This window comes from Mesoplodon densirostris, chromosome 1 (assembly GCF_025265405.1).
Source record: "Mesoplodon densirostris isolate mMesDen1 chromosome 1, mMesDen1 primary haplotype, whole genome shotgun sequence".
NCBI lineage: Eukaryota > Metazoa > Chordata > Mammalia > Artiodactyla > Ziphiidae > Mesoplodon > Mesoplodon densirostris.
Window position 1 is genome coordinate 228,138,906 of NC_082661.1, and position 19,556 is coordinate 228,158,461.

General features: G+C 40.2%; 2 protein-coding genes across 6 annotated transcripts in view; one reads left to right on the forward strand and one right to left on the reverse strand.

The window, feature by feature from the left end:
- Positions 1-18,525, reverse strand: part of ANAPC10 (anaphase promoting complex subunit 10) — a 70,443-nt gene extending 51,918 nt beyond the window's left edge. Inside the window, exons 1-3 of one of the 2 annotated variants that reach the window (XM_060095121.1) lie at positions 18,436-18,514; positions 16,658-16,784; positions 3,422-3,512 (exon numbers count right to left, since the gene is read on the reverse strand). In XM_060095121.1, the coding sequence (XP_059951104.1) occupies positions 3,422-3,512; positions 16,658-16,772 (206 nt within the window). In that variant the 5' untranslated portion in view covers positions 16,773-16,784; positions 18,436-18,514. Of the gene's footprint in view, positions 1-3,421; positions 3,513-16,657; positions 16,785-18,435 lie in introns of both variants that reach the window. The other variant, XM_060095129.1, reaches the window with a different exon arrangement.
- Positions 18,526-18,645: 120 nt separating this feature from the next.
- Positions 18,646-19,556, forward strand: part of ABCE1 (ATP binding cassette subfamily E member 1) — a 31,754-nt gene continuing 30,843 nt past the window's right edge. For all 4 annotated transcript variants that reach the window (XM_060115814.1, XM_060115835.1, XM_060115825.1 and 1 more), the window contains exon 1: positions 18,646-18,779. The gene's annotated coding sequence lies outside the window, so the exon portion shown is untranslated. The remainder of the gene's footprint in view (positions 18,780-19,556) is intronic.

A 19,556-nucleotide genomic window follows, 5' to 3' on the forward strand; every position in this document is an offset into this window, starting at 1 on the left:
CAGGGCACGAACCCAGGTCCCCTGCATCGGCAGGCAGACTCTCAACCACTGCACCACCAGGGAAGCCCAGGCAGAACACTCTTTGACATACATCGCAGCAAGATTTTTTTGGATCCATTTCCTCAAGTAATGGAAATAAAAACAAAAATAAACAAAAGGGACCTAATTAAACTTAAAAGCTTTTGCACAGCAAAGGAAACCATGTACAAAATGAAAAGACAACCTACAGACTGGGAGAAAACATTTGCAAATGATGCTACCAACAAGGGATTAACTTCCAAAATACAAACAGTTCATATGGCTTAATAACAAAAAGAAAAACCCAATCAAAAAATGAGCATAAGACCTAAACAGGTATTTCTCCAAAGAAGACACACAGATGCCCAACAGGCACATGAAAAGATCCTCAATATCGCTTATTATTAGAGAAACGCAAATCAAAACTACAATAAGGTATCACGTTATACCAGTTGGAATGGCCATCATAGAAAAATCTACAAATAATAAATGCTGGAGAGGGTGTGTAGAAAAAGGAACACTCCTACATGGGTGGTGGGAATGTAAATTGGTGCTGCCACTATGGAGAACAGTACAGAGGTTCCTTAAAAAGCTAAAAATTAGAGTTACCAAATGATCCAGCAATCCCACTTCTGGGCATATATCTGGAGGAAAGTGTAATTCAAAAAGATACATTCTTCCCAATGTTCACTACAGCACTATTTACAATAGCCAAGACATGGAAGCCACCTAGATATGTAAAGACAGATGAATGGATAAAGAAGATGTGGTATATAAACACAATGGAAAATTAGTCAGCCATAAAGAAGAATGAAATATGCCATTTGCAGCAACATGGATAGACCCAGAGATTATTATATTAAGGGAAGTAAGTCAGACAAAGATCATATGATATCACTTATATGTGGAATCTTAAAAATGATATAAATGAACTTATTTACAAAACAAATGCACTTACCGACATAGAAAACAAACTTATGGTTACCAGAGGGGATAGTGGGGTGGGGGGGAGGGGAGGGCAGATATATTAGGAGTTTGGGATTAACATATATACACTACTATGTATAAAATAGATAAACAAGGGCCTACAGTATAGCACAGAGTATATTCAATGTCTTGTAATAACCTATAATGGAAAAGAATCTGAAAAAGAATATATATATATATATATATATGTAAAACCGAATCACTTTGCTGTACACCTGAAGCTAACACAACATTGTAAATTAACTATACTTCAATTTTTAAAAAATGGTTAAAAAAAAAGAAAAAAAATAGACGCAGAAACACTTCCCAACTCATTTTATCAGGCCAATATTATCCAGTAACAAAATCAGACTAAGATATTACAATAAATGAAAATGATAAACTAATATCCCTCAAGAATATAAACATAAAAATTTTCAACAAAATATTAGTAACTCAAAACCAGTAACTTATAAAAAAGGATTTAAAAACTAAACAAGGATATATGACAACAAAGGCATAAAAAATAGACAAAATGAGTTCATCAAAATTAAGTACTTTTATAAAAAGGCAATCCACAGAATGGGAGAAGATATTTGGAAATCATATATCTGATAAGGGACTTATACCCAAAATACATACAGGACTCCTAAAAATCAACAAAAAACCAAAACACCCAATTCAAAAATAGGCAAAGGACTTAGCCATTTCTCCAAAAAAGATATCAAATGGCCAATAAGCACATGAAAAGAGGCTCAACATCACTAATCATTAGAGAAATGCAAATCAAAACCATGAGATACCACTTCACACCCATTACAATGGCTATTATCAAAAAATAGAAAACAAGTGTTGGTATGGATGTGCAAAAATCAGAACTCTTGTATATCGCTGTTCAGGATGTAAAATGGTGCAGCTGCTGTGGAAAACAGTATGGTGGTATTTCAAAAAATTAAACATAGAATCACCATTTGATCCAGCAATTCTACTTCTGCATATATGTGCAAAAGACCTGAAAGCCAGGACTCAAATAGATATCTGTCCATCACGTTCATAGCAGCATTAGTCACAATAGCCATAAGATGGAAACAATCCAAATGTCCATTGATAATAAACAAAATGTGCTAAATACATACAATGGAATATTATTCAGAAGGAATGAAATTCTGATATATGCTACAACATGGCTGGACCATGAAAACATTATGTTAAGTTAAGCTAGAGACAAAAGGACAAATATTTTATGATTCAACTTAAATGAGATACCTAGAGCAAGTTACAAGAGATTTATCTAAATCTCTGCTTCTAAGACTACAAGATAAAGATAAAAATAGCTGTAAAGGTTAAATGAAATAAATAGGGAATGCATTTAGCAAAATATCTGGTATTTAAAGTCTTTAAAAAAATATTAGCTGTTATCTTCATTTCTGGTGCATACATATTTAATACCCTAGGACAGGAATTGGCATACTACAGCCAACTGGCTGAAACCTGCCCACCACCTACATTTGTAAGATAAAGTTTAATTAGAACAGCTAAATTCAGTCATTATGCATTGCCTACAGCTGCTTTCATGCTATAATGACATTAATGAGTAGCTGCAACACAGACCAGCTAGCACACAAGGCCTAAAATATTTGCTATTGGGCTTTTTCATAAGAAATGTGCTGGTCTGTATCCTAGGACAATAAAAACAAACTAGAAATACAATGCTACAGAATGTTAAAATAGATGGTGTAAATGGAGCAAGATAAGCAAGTTAACTGGTTTCCATCTGTCAATAAATTCAAAGCAAACGACAAACATATGGCGGTTTTCCATTTCCCCCAAAAGTAAGCATTTCAAAACTGAAAGTGTCCTTAGAGGTAATAAGTTAGAATAAATTTTTTATCATCACTCCTGGTGTACTTAACACAATGCATTAAGGCATTGCATTGGGTCATAAGCAAAGCATACTTTTCTAAAATAAATCATATTGAAACGTATATATGAGAAATATCTACATAAAAGGAACTGTGTAAAGTACCACAAAGAATTCATAAAGGAAACAACAAGGTCCTACCGTATAGCATAGAGAACTATATTCAATATCCTATGATAAACCATAATGGAAAAGAATATTTAAAAAAAATAATTATATATATGTATAACTGAATCACTTTGCTGTCCAACAGAAATTAACATAACATTGTAAATCAAGTACACTTCAATAAAAAAAATGTAGATTAAATAAAAAAAGAATTCATAAAGGATAAGACAATAAACTTAAAACACTTATAATCTAGTTGAGTCGAAAAGTAATCTCTAAGGCTTATAAAAAGCAGAGTTAAGTGCACTTCAATATAATTTCTATATTTCTTTAAATTTTATGTAAATAAAATCAATTTCTTTGTCTACTTATAACCTATACAAATTGAAAAATTCAAAAATGTATTACCTGAATTGGATGTTCACTAAATGAGGCTGGGAGCCATCTGACTGCCAATAAGTTTCTAGATTGTCATCTCGTAACTGATCCACTCCAAATCCTGAAAACACCACGAGTGACAATAAATTCTCATGATAAAGAAAGAGCCATATATTCAAAATACAAAATTACCACATATATTTGTCCAGAAAGTTTGATAAAGAGGATAGTGAGTATTGTGAAATTTAAATTAACCAAAACTCTTCAATCCTCTTAACCAGACCTCACTTCTCAGAAGCATAAAAAATTAATAAACAGAAATCTCAATTAAATAGATTTGGGAGACCAGAAGGGGAAGTTCTCATACCCTGTGACCATAACAGAGCCCAAGAAGAAGAAGAAAGTCTCCTTTCTTGGCAAGGACTCAGCCAATGAAAAGCCACGGCCTCTCTGTTTACTATAGCCCTCCCAGCTTCCTTTTCCTCTCTGTAAAAGCGTGCTACTTCTCTTCAGCGTGGAAACTTGCACTTGGCTTGCCATGGTTGCAGACTCTGAATTGCAATTCTCTGCTGATCCTAAGTAAACCCATCTTTGCTGGAGAAATATCTGGCAGACTATTTATTTCAGATCAACATGTTGGTGGCCTCTACGGGGACCAGAAAAGATCCCCAATGGTTCCAAGGCTGGTAAGCAAACAGGTGCAGTACCCACCATTGAACCCACTGGTCACTCACTGCTTTCTCGCTGACCCTGGAGTTTGAAAGTAAGTCTTTCTCTTGGATCTCAGCACACGCCCTCTTTGCATTTGAAGCTCTCCAGGCTTTATTCGGGATCTATTTTAAGGTTTCATCTTTTTGGTTAAGGCTTTGTTTTGTATGTGAGTACTCATTTGGCAGGTCAGTCTAATTTTGAGATCAGACTGTTTCAACCAAATCTGACTGAAAACACCTTTGGCCCATTCATTCGGGAACAGGGGCTGTTTCTCTGAAACTGTTCCAGTTTTCTTCATCCTACTCCTTTGGAAGGGGCTGTCCTGTGGAAATTGGCTGTAAAAGTCTTTGGCCCGGCTCCTTCTAAAACCAAGCTGTCTTCTTCGAACTGGCTGGGATTAGCCTGCAAGCTGTTTGAATGGAGCAGTTTGCGCTGTAAGCTGTTTGGAAATTGTTCTTTTACTCCAGAGAAAAACTTCTGAGAAATGGGATGCTAGTTATCTAAACATTTTGAGGGTACCCACCCCCTAGGAGGACTCCAGATGATTTTGTTTGAAAGCCAAGGTCCTTCCTCAGGCACATTTCTAACTAAATGGACCAACTTGACCAAAGGCAATTTAGAATAGAAATGGCTATTACAAAGAACTTTTGAAATCCCTAACTTAATTTCCTTAGAACTGAATTGGACTACAATAGCTCAAAAATTTCCAGAACTGAGTGTAATGCTTATTTTGATTGGTATTTTGAAGCTTCTCAACATTATCAGGGGTCTAAAATTGCCTCTCTGCAAAATAAAATTTTAAGATCAACTGAGGCGAACAAATGATTAAAGAAAGGTACAGGGGCCTCCCTGGTGGCGCAGTGGTTGAGAGTCCGCCTGCCGATGCAGGGGATACGGGTTCGTGCCCCGGTCCGGGAGGATCCCACATGCCGCGGAGTGGCTGGGCCCGTGAGCCATGGCCGCTGGGCCTGCGCGTCCGGAGCCTGTGCTCCACAACGGGAGAGGCCACAACAGTGAGAGGCCCGCGTACAGCAAAAAAAAAAAAAAAAAGAAAAAAAAAAAAAGAAAGGTACAATGGCTCCTGGAGCCTCAGGCTCTATCTTCCTTGGCTGTCTTAGGCGCCACCTCAGGCATCGTCTTCTCTCCCTCCCTCAGCTGCTGGTGGCCAGACTCCACCTCTGGCGCCATCTTCCTCCTTCCCTTCTGTGCTGCCTACACCTCCTCTATTACTTCAATTCCCCCATACTAATTCTCTCACCAAGCTTCCCCTTTTCTCTTAAACTTTCCCAACTCTCTTTTCCTCTGAACTTGTCAGAACCTGCCCCTTTAATATTAAGCCTTCTAAGGATCCAGAGGCTAGACCCTTAATTTCTTATTTTCCTGGACCAAAACTGAACTGCAAGCCATATTCAAAATTTTCCCAGAGTAACTAAAGATCCTCACATATTTGCTGAGGAATTTAATACAGTCATTAAAACTCATCAACCTGGTTTCTCTGACTCCTATCAATTAGTTCATAGCTTTTTGGTGACGGCCAGGCCCAGCAACTGAAAACTGCTCATTGGAAAAATCCTGAATGTTCTCTAGAATGCCAACTGGGAGACCAGTCCACCAACTTATATCATATGACCAGGCTTGAACAATCGCTAGGCAGCTTCATCGAGCAATTCCTGAGGCTTTTCCAAAGTCTGTTGATTGGAACATAATTCAGACTTGCAGACAAAAGTCTGATGAACCTGTTTATGATATTACAATCAACTTGTAATTGTTTTTGAAGAAAATTCTGGTCTTCCTTCAGATATTGATTCCACCCAGGTCGTTTTTAACTATGTTTATTAATGGGCTGAACTGGGACCTTTCCCATCTAATAAAAAGGACCAGGATGGAATGGGAAACTATGTTCACTCCCGATTTAGTTAATCTGGTGAACCAGTTCTCTTGCATTTTAGATGAGTCACCTCAAAGGAAGACTGCCTAAATTCTTAATTTTCAATTCCAGCAAATGAAGACTCCTAAACAGAACCAAAACCCTCCTAGTTTCTATTACTGCGAAGAGTCAGGACATTGGAAAAAACACTGTTACAAATTTAAGTGTTTCAGGTGCCTTCAGCCCTCTAACCAGCCTCTCCAACGTCCTCCCAATTCTCAATGACAAGGCTCTGAGGAACTAAACGGCTCTTCCCAAGGCTCTCAGTCAGTTTGGAGAAACATTTCTCCAGACTGGGAAGGAATCTCTTCCAGTCCTGACACTGGAGCCACACTCTACACCCCACTACTATAAAACAGCCCCTGCCTCAGAGAACTAAAACAATTCAAATAGTGGGAATCTCTAATGATCCTCAAGAGGTTCCTGTCTCTGAACTCATTCCCTTTTGTTTAGGCCCTTTGAGAGTTAGAAACTTTTTCTTTTCCCTCAGTTCCTCCACCCCTGTTCATTTATTAGGTCGAAACTTCTTAGAGAATTATCATGCCGAATTTCTCCCAAAAGGGGAAAATAATTTTAGAAACTGACGGTAGTCATCAGAATAAACAACCAGGTGAACTAAATGACCCTCTGACATCTTTTATTTGTTCCATCTTTGATGGTAGTAGAGCAGATTCCAGAAACACTGATCATTTGTCCCTATTATCAGCTACCACCCTCCTTATGGGCAAAATCTCCAACTGACGTTAACAAAATTCACAGCACACCTCCCATCAAGATTCAAACAGACCCCTCAAAACCTCTTCCCGGAATTAATCAATACCTTATATGTAAGAAAGTCTTTCAAGCCATAAAGCCCATAATATAAGATTACAAGGCTCAAGGCCTCATTATCCCTTTTACTAGTCCCTGTAACGCTCCCATTTTACTGGTGAGAAAACCTAAGGGTGGACCTACCAGCAATAAACAACACTGTTATTTATCCCTGGACACCCTGTTGTTCCTAACCCTCATATGTTACTAATGCCCATTGCTACCATGAGTAAATTCTTAACTGTAATTGATTTATGCAGTGCATTCTTTAGTATTCCATTTGAAGCCCACACGCCTTCACTTGGAAAGAAATACAATTCACCTAGATAGTAATGCCACAGGGTTTTACTGAGTCCTTCTGTTTTCTCACAAATGCTAAAAGCTGATCTGGACGATATAAAATTCCCTAGGGGTTCTACTTTGTGGCAATGTATGTTCTCCTTCTAGAGCTTCCTCACAGGAAAACAGCATCCACCTGCTAAAGATTTCAACCTTAATGGGACGTAAGATTGCCAAAGAAAAATTGCAGTTGGCCCAAATTCAGGTTTGATATTTAGGGCATCTGATATCAGAACAAGGACTACACCTAGATCCCAATAGATTTCATGGTGTTGGGCCTCCCTGGTGGCGCAGTGGTTGGGAGTCCGCCTGCCGATGCAGGGGACGCGGGTTCGTGCCCCGATCCCGGAGGATCCCACGTGCCGCGGAGCGGCTGGGCCCGCGAGCCATGGCCGCGGGGCCTGTGTGTCCGGAGCCTGTGCTCTGCAACGGGAGAGGCCACAGCAGTGAGAGGCCCGCGTACAGCAAAAAAAAAAAAAAAAAAAAAAAAAAAAAAAAAAAAAGATTTCATGGTGTCCTAAGTTTCCTCAAACCCTTAAGTGCCAACTGCAAGGTTTTCTCAGGCTAGTTGGTTATTGCTGAAATTGGACTCCAAATTTCTCTTTCATGGCCAAAGCCTCTATATGTTTTACTTAATGATAACAGCCCTGACCCAATTTTATGAGAAGAACAGGAGGACACAGCCATCAAGGCCTTAAAGGAGAGTTTGATAAACCCACCTGCCTTTGGGCATCCCAATTATCAGATTCCCTTTTTGCTTTTTGTATATGAAAAGGGGAAGAGAATGCCCTTGAGTTACCCAAAAACATGGGGCCCACCATTGACCCATAGGGTATTATAGCCAGCAACTGGACCTTGTGACATAGGGATGCCCCCCTTGCCTTAGAACCAGTACAGCCACTGCCCTTTTAGTTAACGTCACCAAGAAAATCACTGTGGAACCCCCTTTAACCACTTTGGTACCTCATGAAGTAGAAGCTCTCCTGAATTCTCATCACACTCAACATTTCTCAGTCAGCTGCCTTACCTCCTATGAAGGCCTTTGTTAAATGTTCTTCACACAACTCTTTTACACTGTAAAAGCCTGAATCCACCTACTCTTTGCTCCTCAGCAAATTTACCTGGAATCCTATATCATCCAGCCATTCCAGATAACGGAAAACTATCCGGTATTGTTTTTCCTGATTAAAATCATAATAATTGGGCCTCCCTGGTGGCGCAGTGGTTGAGAGTCCGCCTGCCGATGCAGGGGACACGGGTTCGTGCCTCGGTCCGGGAAGATCTCACATGCCGTGGAGCGGCTGGGCCCGTGAGCCATGGCTGCTGAGCCTGCGCGTCCAGAGCCTGTGCTCCACAACGGGAGAGGCCACAGCAGTGAGAGGCCCGCGTGCCACAAAAAAAAAAAAAAAAAAAAAAACCAAAAAAATAAAATCATAATAATTTATACTAATTAAAAAAATAAAGTGTGGGTGTTTCAAAAAATTTAAGCAAAACAGATTTAATTTATATTTTATTTTTGGACTAAGTAGTATATTCATTTTAGATCAAATTCACAAGGTACAAAAAAGAACATGGTGAAGTCTCTCTCCCCCCAGCATCTAGTTGCCTTCTCCAAATATAATCCAAGTTATCAGTATCTTACATACCCTTGCACAGATGTAAGCAAATATATATATATATATATATATATATATATATATATATATATATTATTTTTCCTCTCTACACAAGTGATGGCATATTATACATACTTCTACATTTGCATTTTCTTTTCATTTAACATATCTGAAAGATTAACCCATATCAATAAATTAATAATAATAGCAAACACTGATATCACATTTAATATGTGCCATGCACATTTCTAAGCATTTTATATATATTAAATCATGAAATATTTATTAACTCATATAATAACTCAGTTAACCTAAACATCTTTTAAAAATTCTGTATCAGATCATCTCACTCCCCTGCTTAACACCTCTAGTGATTTCTCTTTGTACTTAAAATCCAAATTCTTTTCCAAGGCCTACCAGAGTTCACATAATCTGACCCATGTCTAATTATATCTCCAAGGTCATCTTCTACCACTTTACCTCCTTACAACTCTCCAGCCACACTAGCCTTCTTTCTGAGCTTCAAACATGCCAAACTAGTTAGCTTAGAGCCTTTGAACTAGGTGTTCCCTGTGTCAGGAAGCTTCTTCTCTGAAATCTTTGCATAGTGGATTCTTCTTAACATTTACATGTCAGCGCAAATTTCACTTCCCACAAGAGGCCCTCCTTGATCTATTTGTTATATTGCTGTTTTATTTTCTCCAAAGCACATGTTGCTATTCAACTCAGAAATTCTTTAACTCAATGATCATAACTGTCAGTTATAGCATGAAAAAAAAATAAAAATTTAGTCAGGTTTTTTTTTTTTTTAAGAAAAATAGAACTTACACCACCCAATTATGCCTCTCAAAATTAACTCATAAAGGCAATGTCTTGGTAGAAGATACGGATCAAGTGGAAAGCATGTTCTAGATATTCACAAAATACAGACTCATCAAATCCCTTATTTTTGTTGGCTTGTAAAATATCACATATAGAGTCAAACATAGAAAATGTACCTATTTCCCCCTAATCTTCTTTCCCAACATGGTATGAATTTGATGCTTATGAAATTAAATGATTCAATTATTACAATAAGACTCTGTTATAATGCCAGCAACCACACAAATCTGACCTTTAGTTTTTCCAGTCTCTTGGGCAGAGATTGACAATTGTGCTGAACTGTGGGATTGTTTTCTGATGTGTATTCAATTAAGCTGAATCTACTAAATACATTCCAACTTTAATCTGAGTGAAATATTGAACCACTATTTCCAAAGATAAAATAATAATTTTGCAAAGCCATCCACCACCAACCATACTGTAGCAGTGAGGTACATCTGTATCTCCCAAAGACTGATACTAACATTTTGAAAGTTTATTAAAATTCTCCCTTATATCAGTGCTCACCTGAATTACTGCATATCTCCTAACTCATTTCCTTACCTCTAATCTTGCCTCACTTCAGTCCATCCTTCACAATTCTCAAATGTGAACAAACACTGTTTCATTCTGCTACTTCAAATTGCTCAATGGCTCATACTCTCTGGACAATAAAGTATGAACTTTTTTTTTTCTAATTTTATATTTTTGGCCATGCTGCGCAGCTTGCGGGATCTCAGTTCCCCGACCAGGGACTGAACCCAGGCCACAGCAGTGAAAGCCCAGAATCCTATCCATTAGGCCACCAGGGAACTCCCAGGTATGAACTGTTTAATAAAGCCCCCTATGATCAGGCCTCTTCCTAACTAGCTAGTTTCACCTATGCCACTTCCCTCTGTTCTAGTCTTACTGACTACTCACAATTCTTTGAAAGAACCATGTTTTGCTAAGCTATACACCTTTGCACATACTGTTCCTCTTGCCTTTATGTCCTTCCCCAGTGAAATTCTACCTTGCCCCATCATGCCAGATACGCATCATCTCCATGAAGACTTCCCTGATCCTCTGAAGCAGCGTCAATCAGTTTCTCCTTTGGCCCACTACTGCACTGAGCCCATGCTTAGAGGGAAGCAGTATGACCTAGTGAAAGCCTGACTGCCTTGAGTCCCAGCATTCCCACTTATTAGGTGATATTTGCCAAACTGCTTAATCTGTCTGTACTACAGTTTCCTTATTTGGAAAATGATAAAAAATAACAGTAAATACTTCACATGACTTTTGGAGACTTTACTGAGACAGTTATTTTATACATGCAAAGTACTTACAACAGAACCTCGCTTAGTAAGCACGAAATAAAAGTTATAAATTATTACATTGTATAATAATGACTAATTTAAAGATATAATTCCTCCATTAGATCGTGAACTCCTTGACGACAAGGTCTGTGTGTCTTTTTTATTTTTTAATCTCTAACAGTGTTACAGATTTCAGCAACTGTCTGCTAACTTGAACTGAAAAATATCTGACCATAAAGAAGTAAGGTTAAGTAAAGGTTAAACAACTTTCTCATGCTGTTTTGCATTAATAAAGACTATTCAGTCATTCATAACATGCAAAATGATAATCATATAATTATATTTCACTGATGAACACAAAGCTGAAAATCACAGAAGTAAAATATGTGACAGCACAATGATGAATTTCATGACTTTCATACCCAACACATTTTTAAGTGATTCCCACCATTCTTCTGGTAGTGTCAACCATTGTTCTCTTTTGCACCTCCAAGATGTCAGAGCAGTGGGGCATCTTCAGGGGACCAGTGACTTCTATGTGTTGTCCTCTGCCAAGCCCCACAGCATAAAAGAATGTGAACTGGCACTGATTCTTACCCTGTTACTGACATCAGTATGGCACCAGTTGAATTATGCTACTCAGTAAAGCAATAGAAGATACTCAATTTGAGCAAATTCACAGAAATATTTGGTGTTATAAAGAATATTAGAGGGCTTCCCTGGTGGCACAGTGGTTAGGAATCCAGCTACCAATGCAGTGGACACAGTCTCAAGCCCTGGTCCAGGAGGATCCCACACGCCGCGGAGAAACTAAGCCCATGCGCCACAATTACTAAGCCTGCGCTCTAGAGCCCGTGTGCCACAACTACTAAGCCCGCGTGCCACAGCTACTGAAGCCTGTGCACCTAGAGTCTGTGCTCCACAACAAGAGAAGCCACCACAAGGAGAAGCCCACACACCGCAAGGAGGAGTAACCCCCACTCGCCACAACTAGAGAAAGCCTGCGTGCAGCAACGAAGACACAGCACAGCCAAAAATTTAAAAAAAAAATTTTAAATTAAAAAATAATAAAAAAAAGAATATTAGAAACTTCTGAAGCAGTCTAGTATACATGAAGCTAGAAAAAGGCACCATCCTCACTCAAGCAACAAGAAAAGGCTAGATAAACTACAAACTCATAATTTTTCTTGAAAACATGGGTGCTTAAAATCACACAGCAACAAAATATCCTGAAATCCAAGAAGGGTCAGCTCCCAGGTTAGGAGAGAAAGGATGGGCAGCCTGTCCCAACTGTGGTAGAGCATGGAAGGAAGGATCAGCGACCAGATAAACACAGAAGAAGAAATCAGGTAGAATTTCAACAAATTGCTAAAGGCTAAGCATGGGCTATCATAAAAGTATAGCAACCCTGGGAGTCGCAAACACAAGGTAAACTCAGTCTGACTCTCAGACTCTTTTCTAAGGGCCTCACTGTACACATTAGAGGACATTTTTTGGGAAAAGCAAGAGATTGGAAAGCCTACGTCAGTGGTACATGCCTGGAGGAGGGGACTGACTACCACTGCAGGAAAAGCAAAAACCCCAACCGCACAGACCCATCCTTGCTGGGAGAAAAGTAAAAGAAAAAATGCTCTACACTTGGGGAAGAAGCAGAAAACACTCCTTCCTCTGGGGACGGGGCAGAAAACTCTCTCCTAGGAAAGTCCAGAGTTTCACTATCACAGGTAGGAGGGACCAAAATGCTGAGAAAGTCCCAACGTGGAGGTCAGACATGCAAGGGCTGTCTAGGATTGAAGCTAGAGCAGGAAAACAGAGAAGAAGTCCTGCCTCTGATCCCCTGCACTGAGTTACAACCATCGCATTTTACTGCTGGACGCCCGGCAAGAGGGTGGAGAGAGACACCCTCTGAAGCACAGGGATACAGAGATAACTGAAAATGATCGTGGAGGAGGAACACTAAGAAAACTCCTCTGGCACAACAGCCCCGCCATAAGTACTGGGCATCTTTAGAGGAATTTGAAGACTGTGATATTGAAAGTAACCATAATAAAACAAACAAACAAACTCAAACCCAGCTCAATTCCTAACTAACTCAACCCCTACTATAAAAGGCTGACAGAGGAAAACAGGTATCCATTTCAAAGTATAAATACCATTTTTCTCAGTATCTACTAATCTATATGTGATGTTTGGCATTCAGTAAACATTTATGACACACAAACAAGCAAGAGAAACAAATATTATCAAAAGATAAAGCAATCACTAGAAATAGATTCAGAGATGAACCAGATGTTGAAACTCACAAATGGGGACTTTAAATAGCTATGATTAATATGTTAAAGAATCTAGGGGAAAAGGTAGATGAAATCCAGGAAAAGACAGGGAATTTCAACATAGGAGAAAACTCCTTTAAGATTCAAATGAAAAAGCCATAATAAAAAACACCATATCAGAGATGAAAGATTCCTTAGACAGAATCATTAGTAGACTCAATAATGCCAAAGAAAGAAGTCATAGACTTGAAGCCAGGCCAATTAAAAAACCCCAAAGCAAAACACAAAGAGAAAAAAAAAAAGAAAAAACAAAAAATAGAGCACCTAAAAGCAAGGGGATAAATACCAAATGGTCTAGCAAATTAAATGGTCTAGCATATGTATAATTGGATTCCCAGAAGGATGAGGATGGGGCAAAAGAAATACTTGAAGAAATAATGGCCATGAATTTTCATAAAGTAATGCAAGACATTAAACCAGAAGATCCAAGAATCTCAGTGGATCTCAAGCAGGATTAAACACACACACACGCATACATGTGGACACATAAATGTTTATATTGCTGAAAATTAACGATAAAATCTTAAAGCCAGCCAGGAAAAAAGCCACATTAACTACAGCAGACTTTTCTTCAGAAACTATGCAAGCCAGAAGATACAGAATGACATTTTTACAGTAGTAAAAGGAGAAACCTGCTAACCTAGAATTTCATGCAGGGAACATATATCACGGTAATAAAAGCAAAATGAAAATTTTTTCAAGCAAACAGTGCTAGCAGACCTGCAATACAAAAAATGTAAAGAAAGTTCTTCAGGCAGGAGGAATATGATACCAGACAGAAACCTGGATCTATTCAAAGAAATAAAAAGCTCCCCAAATTGAAAAAGTTAAAGTAAGCATAAAGTTTGTTTTTTAATCACTCCAAAATATAACTGACCTTTTAAAACAAAAATAGCAACAATATATTCTGGGGGTTTAAAATATGCAAAAATAAAATACATAACAAAAATGGCATAAAGCATGGGCATAAATTGGAAGTATACTGAAGGATTTGTATACCATATCTATAGTAGTATAATATTACTTGAAGGTACACTGTGACAATTAAAGATGTACAGTGTAATCCTTAGGGCAATCCCTCAAAAATTTCAAAAAGGATGTATAACTAATGAGTCAATAGTGGAGATAAAACAGAATCATAAAAAATACTGAATTTATCCAAAATCAGGTTAAAAAAAGAGGGAATAAATGGACAAAACCCCCCAAATTCCAAGGTAGTAGTTTTAAATCTAATTACATCAGTAGGTACATTAGGTGTAAATGGTCTAAACACTCTCAATTATAAGATAAAGAATGTCAGACTGGATTTTAAAAAGCAAGACCCAATAACATGCTCTCTATAAGAAACCCACTTCAAATAAAAAGATACATACAGTTTAAAAGTAAAAGGAAGAACTTCTAGTTTCCGATGTGACATGTAAAGAGCTTGGACAATGTCACTCTCATCCTCACAACAACAACAAAAATGCTGAACTAACTGAAAACCAATAATTTTTCTTAGGTCCCAAAGAGGTCACAGGGCAAACCACCACCCAAAAAACCAAAGAGAACAGAAAACAGAGAATCACATCTTACCACGGGCAGAAACCACCACTAGAGTTAGCAACTGGTAGGAAAACGTAAAGAGTAATTGAGTAATTGTTAATTCACTAATTGCTAGAAACTGAGTACAGACTACCTTGAGAGATTAAAAGCTCCTGGAAGCCCAGCCTTAGAGAGGACTCCACATTTTCATGAATTTTACCTCTAGGAGCCCCACCAGGTTCTCTTCAGGGTAAAGATCAGAGAAAATTAGGAGGGGGCAGAAGACGGACTACAAAGGGACATGAGGAAATTTCTTTGAAGGATAGAAATATTCTATATTTGTGATGTGTTTGTTAAAATTCATAGAACTATGGGACTTCCCTGGCAGTTCGGTGATTAAGACTCCGTACTTCCACTGCAGGGGGCTTGGGTTCGATCCCTGGTCAGGGAACTAAGATCCCACATGCCACGTGGTGCGGCCAAAATAATAAATAAATTAACTAATTTTTTTTTTTTTTTTTTTTTTTTTTTGCAGTACACGGGCCTCTCACTGCTGTGGCCTCTCCCATTGCGGAGCACAGGCTCCGGACGCGCAGGCTCAGCGGCCATGGCTCACGGGCCCAGCCGCTCTGCGGCATGTGGGATCTTCCCGGACCGGGGCACGAACCCGTGTCCCCTGCATTGGCAGGCAGACTCTCAACCACTGCACCACCAGGGAAGCCCTAATTAATTAATTTTTAAAAATTAAAAACAAAAAAATTCATAGAACTATAAACACAAAAAGGGTGAGTTTTTCTGTATATCCCCAGCTACTCATAAAAAGAGAGAGAAAAGAATCTTAAGGGGAAACAGAAGAGGCTTGAGTGGGAAGACACTACAGGAGACAACGTGTAAATAGTAGAAGTTTCTGAGGGAAAAGTGACTACAAAATCAATAACATTATCATTAACGTTCCTCAAGCTAGAAAACTTTCTCTGAGCTTGATTCTATAGATTGAAAATACCCATCAAATTATAGGTTAGACAGATGAGAAAAGGTACACATGTATCCTGGCACATCCTGGCAAAAGTCTTGAAGTCTAAGAATAAACAGAAAAAGCTTAAATGCTGCCAGAAAGAAAGAACAAGTTACTTAGAAAGTAAGAGAGACGGGCATAGCCTTCTTAGTTGCAACATGACACAAAAGAAAATAGTAAAACAGGATCCACAAATTTTTGAGAGAAAAGGACTGCCACCCAAGAGTTCTATCCCAACCAAGAGTAAAATAAAGTTATTTGGGGATATGTAATCAATCAAAAAATGTATCAACCATTTATCCTATCCAGAGAAATAGCAAAAAAAAAAAAAATGCTAACCAAATAACTGAATGATACCAGAGAGAGGGTAAAAAGAGAATTTATGAGGGACTTTCCTGGTGGTCCAGTGGGTAAGACTCCACAGTCCCAGTGCAGGGGGCCCAGGTTCGATCCCTGGTCAGGGAACTAGATGCTACATGCATGCTGTAACTAAGAGTCCGCATATTGCAACTAAGGCTGCGTGCCACAACTAAAGATCCCGAGTGCCACAGCAACTGTGCCACTGTACTGCAACTAAGACCCGGCGCAGCCTAAATAAATAAATAAATATTTTTTTAGAAAAAAAGAGGGAGAGACCTTATGAGACATGTGCAGTTAAACTGAAGCAGATAGTAGTAAAGCAATTGAGAAGATACATAACAAATGAAAATCCAGTTAGATTTATTTTAGAATTAAAATAAAGCATCTTAACAGAAAGAATATTAAAGTTAGTCCAGTGCACAAGACAACTTTCAGCAGTTATTATGAACAGCATTTTTGTTTTGTTTTGTTTTACCTGGTTTGCAAGATGAGAGTGACCAAACAGCTTGTGACCCAATTTCCCGTACTGTTCCAGTCCTTTCCAACTGCTTAGGGTCAGCACCAGGAGGTGTCTTGTTTGGTGTGGTCATTTTAAAAATATTCTATGTAGAAAAAAAAAGAATATCCACATTATACCCAGACCTGAGCATCTTTCTACAAAACGTAAAAGTAAAAATTTAATAGCCAAATCGATCACCAATATACCCTGGATATTAATCATCTACTTCTCGAAAGCAGTTGACATAATCACTGTAATTAAAAACTCTTGGGAATTCAGTTTTTGTTTCTAAAATATAACATATTATAACTTACAAGTTGTGCAAAGCAGCAAACTATAGTAGTCAAAGAGCACAGGATCAGGGTGTCAACTTCAGCCTTGCCTTTAACTAGCCTAGACTTTCGGCAGGTCTGGGCTTTATTTCCTTTCCTGTCAAATGAATTGATTTGATCTATACTCCTATAATTCTATGCAGTTGTATACCTCTATGAGTAAAAATTCCAATCCAAATGAAGTTTTTCCCTAGAAAAGTCAGACTGAAATACTCTTATTCCAGGAATATGTAAATATTGGTCTACATTTTAAATAATTCGTTAAGTGATGCAGAGAAAAATCACATCTTCTCATTAGCTGTCAAAAGCTCCATTTAGGGGCTTCCCTGGTGGCGCAGTGGTTCAGAGTCCGCCTGCCGATGCAGGGGACACGGGTTCGTGCCCCGGTCCGGGAAGATCCCACATGCCGCGGAGCGGCTGGGCCCGTGAGCCATGGCCGCTGAGCCTGCACGTCTGGAGCCTGTGCTCCGCAATGGGAGAGGCCACAACACTGAGAGGCCCACGTACCGCAAAAAAAAAAAAAAAAAAAAAAGCTCCATTTATATGTGCTCTTACCATAGTACATAAAGTCAGAAAAATGCCTTTAAGGTCTAGAAGTGAATAACTGGCCTATTCTAAACCACAAGTTTACTTCATCTTTCACATCTTTTGTTAATCTTGGTAGGCATATCCAAACGTGGAAAAAAAATAGTGGATTGTGAACAACATGTAAAACTGCTTCGGTAGTGCAAAGTTACAGCTATTGAACATCGTTATACGTAAATGCTGTTATAAACCTGTGCCAAAAGGTCTGTATACCATCTCCTTGACACCTCCTGTCAGATCTCAGTTGTTCCCCAATCTTCACACAAGCAGTTGATACTCTTCAAATAATAGTAGACACTGGACTGCAAACTTTGGAAAGGCCTGAGGTTTAAACGCTCCATTAGCAATTTACTGAATGAATAAATGGATGAATGAATAGCTTCAATCGTAAAGTATTTGCCACCTGCAAGTTAAGTAAGGTCTGGGATGAGACGATTAAATCTGTGGCCACATTGCCAAATGTCCAAAAATGTCAAATTGTCCCAAAAAATGGCCCATCTCTATTACTGGAGCAGAATTCAACCGCCGAACTTGGTACTGGACGCCACCAAGTGGATAAAGCACGGAACTCGGAGCAGAACGGGCTCGTGGCCGCACCATTCAGGAGCTGAGGCCAAGGAGAGAACGCCACCACGAGCAGTGTCTGGACCAGACTCTGTGGGTTATGCTTGACACCTCTGCCCGAAGTGCGAGAGAATAGGCAGCGGCTAAGGATCCATTCCTGACCCACCAGCTTTGAGGAAATCGGGAGCGTAAAAGGAGATTGACATTGGGGAAGAGAACCCGTCTGATTAAGCTAGAACCATTCGCCACTTCGGGGAAAGCCCACGCACTTACAGCTCGCAGACCCGGTTTGCCGCCACTCAGGTTTTCAGGAACCGCTGCAGTTCCGCGCCACTCCCACTCAGCTTCCCAGGCCCGCCTCGCTTCCCCAACAACGTCAATTGGGGTCGCAGCACAATGACGTCAGTCCCCGCCGTCTCGCCCTCCCTCCCTCCAGGGCTCCACCCAGCGCGCCCTGTCGCGCACGCGCACTACGTCCCTGTGGCATGCGTGAGGCGGCGGCTGGGCACCGCCATTTTGGCCGGAGGCCGTAGGAACACGTTGTGTGGCTGAGAAGTGCAAGCAGGAACTGATTTGGCCTCTGCGTTCCCCTCCGCAAGGGGAATCTGTTTCTCCAGGTACGTGAATAGCCTGGAAGGGTTTGGCCTTTAGCTGTAGTCTGCCACGGTCTACACACCGTAGGGACGTTCTCCCAGAGCCTTTGGTTAGGCCTCAGGTGGCGGCGGGGGAGACGGCAGCGGCGCGTGGCAGCCGGCTTGGGCGAGACAGCTGGAACCGCCGGAGCGCGGGCGCCGCCGAGAGCTGGGGACGCCTCGCGCTTCCCTCCAGCTGACTCGGCTCTCTGCCGCTGCGGCCCGCCACCCCCGCCAGGGGACACGAAGATGGCCTTAGCTGCCATCCCCTCAGCGGTCCAGCCTCCACTCCCCCCTTTCCCTCGCTCCTGCCCTAGGGCTGAATCTTACAGCCGCCTTCAGACCGTAGAGCGTCCCCTACTACCCCCACTCTTCCCCTGGCACCGTTGCAAGCCTTTTCTTCCACCGTTTGGGGATTGTGGAAAGAGTGAATTATCTTTGCCGCCGTGAAGTCGAACCCTGCTTGTCCACTCCCCGTCTGTAGACATGATGGCCAGACGTCACTGTGCTCACAGCAGCGTGTACTCTGCTGTAACCAGGGTTAGCTCAAATAATCTCCCAGGTGAACATCTTTAACATTTTGGGTGCGCTTTTATAGCACTTTCCCCCTTGGTGACTTCTCCGTCTTCTCCTTTATCATATCTTAAAGTCCTTGAGATCAGGTCTTTATTGAAAGGCCCTTTATTTTCCCTTTAGTGGTTCGTGCATTGTAGGCACGACGGCTAAAGCCGATTCCCACATCCCAGAAATTACGCAAGCCCG